The sequence below is a fragment of the Salvelinus namaycush genome, chromosome 34, assembly GCF_016432855.1.
Source record: "Salvelinus namaycush isolate Seneca chromosome 34, SaNama_1.0, whole genome shotgun sequence".
In the NCBI taxonomy this organism is placed as follows: Eukaryota; Metazoa; Chordata; class Actinopteri; order Salmoniformes; family Salmonidae; genus Salvelinus; species Salvelinus namaycush.
Genome location: NC_052340.1, coordinates 6,842,064 through 6,852,120, shown reverse-complemented (window position 1 = coordinate 6,852,120; position 10,057 = coordinate 6,842,064). Strand labels below are relative to the sequence as shown.

Genomic DNA, 10,057 nt, shown 5'->3' with positions numbered 1-10,057 from the left:
CCAAAAACACAACACTGCATTAATAACATAACTAGACTACCTGTTTTGATTTGAAAAGCAACGTCTCCCAGACCCCCACGGCAGTTGTCATTAGATCCATGCCAGTGCTCTCCAGACTTCCTTCACATTATCATCCCTCCTCTCTCTGGGTTGTCTCAAAATTAATTTATTCCGCTCCTTGACCTTATCCAAGACTCATTAACGTTTGAACGCTCTCGGAAGGTGTTCCAAAATGCGGGTCACCAACCTGTGCCTTCCTAACGAACTGGGACGTCTCGAAACGGAGAGCTACCAGTGCCCGTTTACGTGGCATCGCCCAGCGCCCATTGCCGCTGTGCACACTGTTCTGACTGGAGGGTATGTTGACTTATCTCTAATACCCAGAGGAAAAGGACCAGTGACTTAGGAGAAAACTGTTTATGTTACTCTTGCAAGCTGAGCAGTCAAAGTAAGAACATCTATTCTTCCTCTGAGATCGGATTTGTGTCCTCCAGATGAGTTTTGGGTTAACTTACAAGAAGTCTTTAGTCATTTTAGGTGTTAACACGACAGTGCTCTAATGTCCTGATGCCTCCACCAATCTTATCACTTTGCTAATCACTAAGGATAAGGATGATTTAGTATCCATTCAATAAATTACTAATCTTGGTCAGAAGCAAGTGCCTGAGGCTTTTCTGTTGTTCTCGCAGGACTGATTATTCAAAACCAGAACAATGCCACGGCCCAGAGTGACTTAGAGTCACAGCTAGCTGAGTTGTTCAGGGATGATACAGTAAGTCCATGTCCCATAGGACAACAATGTCTGGAGGGCTCTGGCTCATTAATTACTATGCTATATCTGCTGTTATCATTTGGGGCCAGTTACCTTGAAACAAGGTTTTCAACTCCAGTTTCCACTGAAATGCTTTGTGATTGAGTTGGACAGGTTACAAAGCTTACGAACCAAACCTACTTTGGTACTTACATCACATCCAAATCATGGAGCAATGTAGATAGATAACTGAGGAGTCTATAGTGGGCTGATGTGGCTAGCAGTTAGTGCTTTGAAGGCTAGCTAGCTGTAGTGGAGGAGTATATCACAGGCTTGCAATTGCAGAGTGCACCTCTGTGAAGCTGGCATCAGACGCTGGATTTTACATTAGAACATCCATCCCCCTCTTCCAGACCATCCAGGGGTGAGAGAAATTGAGAGCCTCCGCATATAGGTTGACATATAGGTTACATTAAGGTTACATATTTGAAGCAAGTCTTCACATTCAAAGTACTGGTATCTGTAGCAATGTGTAGAAGAAACCTGTTTTTAGATGAATCATAAAACAAATGTCCTGTCTTTGGTTTAATTGCAACAGTAATACTTACCAGTATCGTTATTATACAGCACTTGACATTCAACAGACTGTCAAGAAACTTCAAATAACACAGGAAGATAATTGAAAGTGCAGAAGAAACAGAATGGTTCTTTTTTTATAACAATTAAGATGGCCTTTGGAACTTTCAGGAGCTTGTCTCTCACTTCCATCAAAGACGTTCTCATATGCAAATGAACATAAGTTCTCAGTCAGTTCAAACAAGTCAGAAGTTTCTCATATTTTTTCATAAGTAGAGCATCTTTTCGCCTCAGGAAAGAGTGGGGAAAACTCCAAGATTAAATATGTGGACAAAAGTTGTGCTGTCGTCAGGATTAAATGTGAATGTTATTTGCATCTGATAGCCTCTCGTCCGCTGTGCAGAGAGAGACACTGGGTGTTGAGTCAGATAATCAGCTCGTTGAGATTGCTTTTCGCTGTGTTCAACAAGATCACAACCGGCAATAACTACCTACATTAGTGGATTTCAAATATCCGCTACTACTCATCAATGGAAGTATTCTGCCTTTACAATCAGATCACAATCTGCAGAAAGGTAATGAAAATATTTTGAGGCTTGCAATTGATCTACAAAACAAACCGGCACTGCCAGCCACTCCATTATAATTTTGTAATGCTTGAACACATGCTCTGTTTGATTCATGTAATAATGAGTGAATCAATCAGCCCATGCATTAAGCATATGTCCTTTCTGACCCCCACTGTGAGGTCAGGCATCTCCCTGGTCATCTATCAGGACCCTCATGTCACCTGTCACCATCAAAATATACTCAACAAAAATATAAGCGCAACTTGTAAAGTGTTGGTCCCATGTTTCATTACCTAAAAAATAGATCCCAGAAATGTTCCATATGCACAAAAAGTTTATTTCGCTCAAATTTTGTGCACAAATTTATTTACATCCCTGTTATTGAGCATTTCTCCTTGGCCAAGTTAATCCATCGACCTGACAGGTGTGGCATATCAAGAATATGATTAAACAGCATGATCATTACACTGGGGACAATAAAAGGTCACTCTAAAATGTGCAGTTTTGTCACACAACACAATGCCACAGATGTCTTAAGTTGAGGGAGCATGCAGTTGACATGCTGACTGCAGGAATATTGCGCGATAATTTAAAGTTAATTTCCCTACCATAAGCCACCTCTAACGTCATTATAGAGAATTTGGCAGTACGTCCAGCCAGCCTCACAACCGCAGACCACGTGTAACCACTCCAGCCCAGGACCTCCACATCCGGCTTCTTCACCTGCGGGATCGTCTGAGACCAGCCACAAAGACAACTGATGAAACTGAGGAGTATTTAGGTCCCTAACCCTAACCCAAACTCATTCTGATTTGCTGGGTCTGGCTCCCCAGTGGGCGTGCCTGGCTCCCAAGTGGGTGGGCCTACACCCATGGCTACGCCCCTGCCCAGTCATGTGAAATCCATAGATGATTGTTTTTCAATTGACTAATTTCCTTAATATGAACTGTAACACAGTAAAATTGTAGAAGTTGTTGCGTTTAAATTTTTGTTCAGTATAGACAGAGGACTCTAGTGCCAAAAAGCCAATTTTAGCATGGGCAGAGCCATTGAGGACTTTCATCATTGTGAAGTAGTCAACTGGGTGGGACTTCCTATAGGTTAAGGAAGTATCACATGATTCCATCCAGGTCATCAGGAGGGATCAGTCAATGAATTATGCTCGTGAGCAAACATTCCATAACCGACCTTGGCTTTATACCTGTTCAAACAACACACTCCAAGTGGCAGTATGCACCCTTTCAGTTTGTTTGCCAACTCAAGCAGTAGAAGAAGAAAATTAACTACTTCAAAATGGAGATGGTCCCAATGGTGCTGCCCATGTTCTCACAGACGCCAAAAGGGAAAGATACAATGCAATGTCTGTCTAAGTCTATGCCTGTCACTGACTTGTCACATCCTGTCATCCCTATCAGGAACCCTCTAATGGTGCTTACAAGACAACTGGTGCCACGTCACGTGGTAGTCGGAACTCTGAAATGTTTGACTTGGTAACTGGCAAGTGTATAACTACAGCCAGTTAGCAAGTCTGACATTTTCGAGTCAGAGGCCTAGAAAGATGACAGAGTTTCCAACTTGGCATTCCGAGTTGGATGACCATTCAAAGCTATTTTTCCCAATCGGAGCTCATTTTTTCCCCGAGTTCCAAGTTGCCTTGAAAGCACTGAAGTCGGAAGTCGGAAATTCACAAGTCCCGAGTTCCCAGTTGTTTTGAACAAGGCATAATACCTGACAGATGTCTGATGTCCTTTCCTGCCATTAACACTTGACGACCGGCGACCACTCCACAGAAACCTCACAGAGGTTCTGTCCTCCTTGTATGTAGAGAGTCTGGAGATAGGATATCTATTTGTCCTCAGGTTTATTGACAGTGAAATGGTGAAACTGAGAAAAATAGATAACCACTGAAATGTAAGTTCACCAAAATAACCATCCGGTAAGTAATTAACAAAGAATATGTTACATACCAACGACGCTATGAAATGCACAAAACACTTGCAGATTAATGGAGATTACAAAGGTACTGTCAATATAACACAAGTATCATCTTCCATCACTGAAAAAAAAAACATCCTGTTTACTAAGGTCACATGACAGGTATCGTCAAGTTCACTGAATGAAGAAACTGCTTACATAAAATCACCAGCAGGGGGAGACAAGCATGTCCCAAAAAGTAAACTCCTGTAACAGAACAATAGACATGCCATTGCGTCACATGGCATATAAAGACAGATGAAGGGATTAAGAGATTTATGGGCGCCTTGATTGGCACCATAACCAAATCCCTGGATAGAGCATAGCTAAAGAATTTGTTTGAAACTCTGTCTTAGTGCTAAAAGTTTGCCATTTCACATGATGTATGGGTGGAGTGTGGTTATGCTGAGATTGGAAGATTATTTGAAATGAATTCCCTGCGAATGGGCAGCGGCAACCAGATTTAAATAACTGTGATGATGATGTTGATGGATGATGACAGTGTAACAATGAGGACGATTAAGGTTATTCTGATTTATTTTGATGGAAAAGAGGAAATGGTGATGATGCTCGTGTTGATGTCAAAGACCAAGATGACACAAACAAAAACATTCCCTTTCCCTGCTCAGAAAAACAACAAAGCCCCCATTTCTCACCCCCAATTTCCTTTGAGAGGGGTAGAGGATGTGTCTGACACATTCCCTGTATCTTGTATAATAGATGAATCTGTTACGTTTGTAGGAAGGGGGGCTGTGACACAAACACTCTGATGATATTCCCAGAATTCCCTCTTCTGCAGGGCCAAAAGGACCTGGGCTTGATGTCAGTGATTCTCCACATAGACGAGGAGACGGCTCACACCAGCATCCAGCCGGACCAGGAGGCAACTGCTTTCTGCCCATCCAGGAGGCTGTTCATAAAGGATGTTCCTCCCTCATGTTTGATTATCACATTCTCATTTTGTAGATAAGGTGTTTGATTACAGTTGTTAAACCATAGCAGAGAAAAAAGCTCACTACACGTATTGATGTTTTCCTCTCTTGGCTGAATTGTCTCCAGTTGTTACTTCATTTTGTGAGGTTACACACAGCAGCATTGACATTTTGTGAAGCATGACTACTACGCCCACCACCAGCTGAGACCAAAGTTGACAGAGTCAATGCGTATAAATCACTTTTCTCTTCTCGATTGTGTCATAATCTAGAGTTAATTCTGAAGTCGATCAGATATTTTACCATAGTGTATGGGCGAGTCATTAATGGGCTAAGTTTGTGAAGCAGTCATTACTACCAGTCGTTTCAATATTCTGCAGATTGCTGAAGTGTGGAACTCTATTCTAAAATACAGTCTGGCAGACAACTGAGCAGCAAGCGCATGTGCCAATCAGTGGAAGCTGATGGGAGGAGCTATAGGAGGACTGGCTCATTGGAATGGTTGGAATTTAATTAATGGAACGGAGTCAAACGTTTGATGTGTTTGATGTGTTTGATACCATTCCATGTATTCCATTCCAGCCATTACAATGAGCCTGTCCTCCTATAGCTCCTCCCACCAGCATCCTCTGGTGCCAATAAGCATGACATGCCTGAGTATAATCCAATGCAGAACTGACAATCAGCGTTAGTGCAGAAACTGTCCAAAAGTATTCCACTACAGAGTAGAGAAGGACTCATTGTATCAATAAACTGCTAAATAATCCCTCGACTGGGCCTCTCCGCAAGCCTATAAGCCCCGGTGTTCTGTGCATGTACAGAACGATGATGAGCCTGAAACTACGGGAATGGATGGCACTGTACAAGTACAGTCAGAGTGAGCAAGATAAGGAGGAAGGAAGGGAGAGATTTACAGAGAGAGAAGATGAGAGCAGTGAGAGAATCAGAGGAGGACAGTTTAGAGGAGTTAAGCAGAAATATAGCACATGGAACCAGAGGAGAAAGGAGAGAGTGCGAGAAGGGGAGGTAGGGTGTAGAGAGAGAGGGCTGGAGATGGATGGAGTGAGAGGCATGACTTGCACAGTGAATTATTTTTCTCTGCACAGAGGGCGGGATAGTGGGTAATTCGACGAGAAAGAGATTTGCATAGAGAGCTTGAGAGGAGAGAAGGAGAGTAGAAGATATGTATCCTCATTTTTTGGGTTGGAGGGTTTGTATTTTGTCCTGTACTTCATTTAATGTAATTGGTCTATCCAGTGTGTTCTGGTAGTCTTTAATAGTTGATTCTAAGATTTGTATTTGACCATGTTTTTGCTGTTTGTTCTTTGTTACAGTGGCTTGAGAAAGGATTCACCCCCTTGGGATTTTTCCTATTTTGTTGCCTTTGTAACAATATAGCTTCCGTCCCTCTCCTCACCCCTACCTGGGCTCGAACCAGTGACCCTCTGCACACATTGACAACAGCCACCCTCGAAGCATCGTTACCCATCGCTCCACAAAAACCACGGCTCTTGCAGGGCAAGGGGAACAACTACTTCAAGGTCACAGAGCGAGTGACGTCACCAATTGTAACGCTATTAGCGCGCACCCCGCTGGAATTAAAATCGATTTTGGGGGGGTTTGTATCATTTGATTTACACAACATTCCTACCACTTTGAAGATGCAACATATTTTTTATTGTGAAACAAACAAGAAATAAGACAAAAAAACAGAAAACTCATAACTATTCACTTCCCCAAAGTCAATAATTTGTAGAGCCACCTTTTGCAGCAATTGCAGCTGCAAGTCTCTTGGGGTATGTCTCTATACGCTTGGCACATCTAGGCACTGGGATTTTTGTCCATTCTTCAAGGCAAAACTGCTCCAGCTCCTTCAAGTTGGCTGGGTTCTGTTGGTGTACAGCAACCTTTAAGTCATACCACAGATTCTCAATTGGATTGAGGTCTGGTCTTTGACAAGGCCATTCCAAGACATTTACATTTTTCCCCTTAAACCACTCAAGTGTTGCTTTAGTAGTATGCTTAGGAACATTGTCCTGCTGGAAAGTGATCATCTGTTCTAGTCTCGTATCTCTGGAAGACTGAAACAGGTTTCTCTCAAGAATTTCCCTGTATTTAGCGCCATCCATCATTCATTCAATTCTGACCAGCTTCCCAGTCCCTGCCGATGAAAAACATCCCCACAGCATGTTGCTGCCACCACCATGCTTCACTATGGGGATGGTGCTCTCGGGGTGATGAGAGGTGTTGGGTTTGCGCCAGACATAGTGTTTTCCTTGACGGCCAAAAAGCTCAATTTTAGTCTCATTTGACCAGAGTAAATTCTTCCATATGTTTGGGGAGTCTCCCACATGCCTTTTGGCAAACACCAAATGTGGTTGCCTATTCTTTTCTTGAAGAAATGCTTATTTTTTTCTTTAAGCAATGGCTAGTTTTCTGGCCACTCTTCCGTAAAGCGCAGCTCTGTGGAGTGCACGGCTTAAAGTGGTCCTATGGACAGATGCTCCAATCTCCACTGTGGAGCTTTGCAGCTCCTTCAGGGTTATCTTTGGTCTCTTTGTTGCCTCTCTGATTAATGCCCTCCTTGCCTGGTCTGTGAGTTTTGGTGGGTGGCACTCTCTTGGTGGGCGGCACTCTCTTGTTGTGGTGCCATATTCTTTCTTTTTTTAATAATGGATTTAATGGTGCTCCGTGGGATGTTCAAAGTTTGGTATATATTTTTTTAACCCAACTCTGATCTGTACTTCTTCACAACTTTGTCCCTGACCTGTTTGGAGAGCTCCTTGGTCTTCATGATGCTGCTTGCTTGGTGGTGCCCTTTGCTTAGTGGAGTTGCAGACTCTGGGGCCTTTCAGAACAGGCATATATACTGAGATCATGTGACAGATCATGTGACACTTAGATTGCACACAGGTGGACGTTCCTTAACTTCATTGGGATAGGGGGTGCTGTTGTCACTTTTTCTGGAAATCGTGTAATTTTTAAACGGCTTCCTACTCAATTCTTGCTCGTACAATATGCATATTATTATTATTATTGGATAGAAAACAGTCTCTAGTTTCTATAGCCGTTGAAATTTTGTCTCTGAGTGGAACAGAACTCATTCTACAGCAATTTCCCTGACATGGAGTCAGATTTCACACATCTTGGCCCCTGATCTGGAGTCAGTTTAAAGGTCCCCGTGAATGCTATGAGGATACAGACACTGCTTACGTCTTCCCCTGGATGTCTTTACGTGATGACGCTTTGAATGGTGTCGATTGCGCAATCACAGCCACTATAAAACAAAAAAACGTGTAGGTAGGAACTCTTTTCCAGCTGCGCCGGACGCGCGGTGGACACCGACCTGCTCTTTTTCCAAGCATTAGTGTAGCCTGTAATATTTCTCCGGTCATGTTTTTACTTGTAATAGGTGTTAAAGACATCATAAGGTAGTTAATTTAAACCGTTTTATAGCAATTTATATCCGTTTAGTGCGATTTTGGGACATTTATTTCTGAGACCCTTTGAATCTCTGGGCACGTTTCCAGTTCATGCCGAACGCAGTGGGCATTTCCACATGGCAAGAGGACAGCTTTCGACCAAAAGACGATTAGACCCAAGAAAGGATTCTTTGCCCAAGATTCTGATGGAAGAACAGCTCAAAGTAAGAACAATTTATTATGATAAATCGTGTTTCTGTCGAAAAATGTTAATCGCTAATGCCGCCATTTTGTTAGACGTAGCTTCGCTTGGCGCAAACTGTATTGAAAAGTAAGGATAATTTAAAAAATGTAAATCAGCGATTGTATTAAGAATTAAATTGTCTATCAATCGCTGTCCACCCTATATTTTTTAGTCACGTTTATGAGTATTTATGTATACGACTAGATCACTGTCTAATATGTCGCACGACATTTTCTGATCAGCTGGGCAACTTTTGTCATTGTCTAACCATGATTTTGGTGGCTAAATATGCACATTTTCGAACAAACTCTATATGTATGTTGTAATATGATGTTACAGGAGTGTCATCTGAAGAATTCTGAGAAGGTTAGTGAAAAAATTTATATATTTTGGCGATGTTGACGTTATCGCTCTCTTTGGCTAGAATCAATGCTCTGGTAATGTTTGCACATGTGGTATGCTAATATAACGATTTATTGTGTTTTCGCTGTAAGACACTTAGAAAATCTGAAATATTGTCTGTATTCACAGGATCTGTGTCTTTCGATTAGTGTATGCTGTGTATTTTTACGAAATGTTTTATGATTAGTAATTAGGTAATACACGTTGCTCTATGTATTTATTCTAGTCGATTTGTGACGGTGGGTGCAATTGTAAACTATGATATCTACCTGAAATATGCACATTTTTCTAACAAAACCTATCCTATACCATAAATATGTTATCAGACTGTCATCTGATGAGGTTTTTTCTTGGTTAGTGGCTATCAATATCTTAGTTTAGCCGAATTGGTGATAGCTACTGGTGTTGGTGGACAAAGAAAAAATGGTGTCTTTTGCTAAGGTGTTTACCTAATAGATTTACATATTGTGTCTTCCCTGTAAAACATTTTAAAAATCGGACATGTTGGCTGGATTCACACGATCTGTATCTTTCATTAGCTGTATTGGACTTGTTAATGTGTGAAAGTTAAATATTTCAAATATTTTTTTTTTTTGAATTTGCCGCTCTGCCTTTTCAATGGAATGTGGGAGGAGTGCCGCTAGCGGCACCCCTTGCCTAAACAGGTTAACTAATTATGTCACTTCTAAAGGTAATTGGTTGCACCAGATCTTATTTAGGGGCTTCATAGCAAAGGGGGTGAATACATATGCACGCACCACTTTTCCGTTTATTATTTATTATAATTTTTTGAAACAAGTCATTTTTTTCCCTTCACCAATTTGGACTATTTTGTGTATGTCCATTATATGAAATCCAAATAAAAATCCATTGAAATTACAGGTTGTAATGCAACAAAATAGGAAAACTACCAAGGGGGATGAATGATTTTGCAAGGCACTGTATAGGGCCAAAAAGATTAGAGAAGGGGTTTACCATACGTCTCCGTTTTGGAGAGATAACTCTTCGTGTTGTTGTTTGTTTAGTGTTTTTCAATTTTCCCAGAAGTGGTTAGAGTCTATGGATTCTTCAAATATATTGAGCTGACGTGCTGTTTCTTCTTTATCTGTGGTGTATTTCTGTATTGTTTTAGTGATTCACCATAGTGAAGGCGTAAGCTCAGGTTTTATGGGTCTCTATGTTTTTGG

General features: G+C 41.5%; 1 protein-coding gene across 1 annotated transcript in view; it reads left to right on the top strand.

Annotated features, from left to right (window-relative positions):
- Nucleotides 1-232: 232 nt before the first annotated feature.
- Nucleotides 233-10,057, top strand: part of LOC120029148 (sodium channel subunit beta-2-like) — a 63,818-nt gene continuing 53,993 nt past the window's right edge. The window contains exon 1 of the mRNA XM_038974455.1: nucleotides 233-357. Coding sequence (XP_038830383.1) covers nucleotides 233-357 — 125 coding nt within the window. The remainder of the gene's footprint in view (nucleotides 358-10,057) is intronic.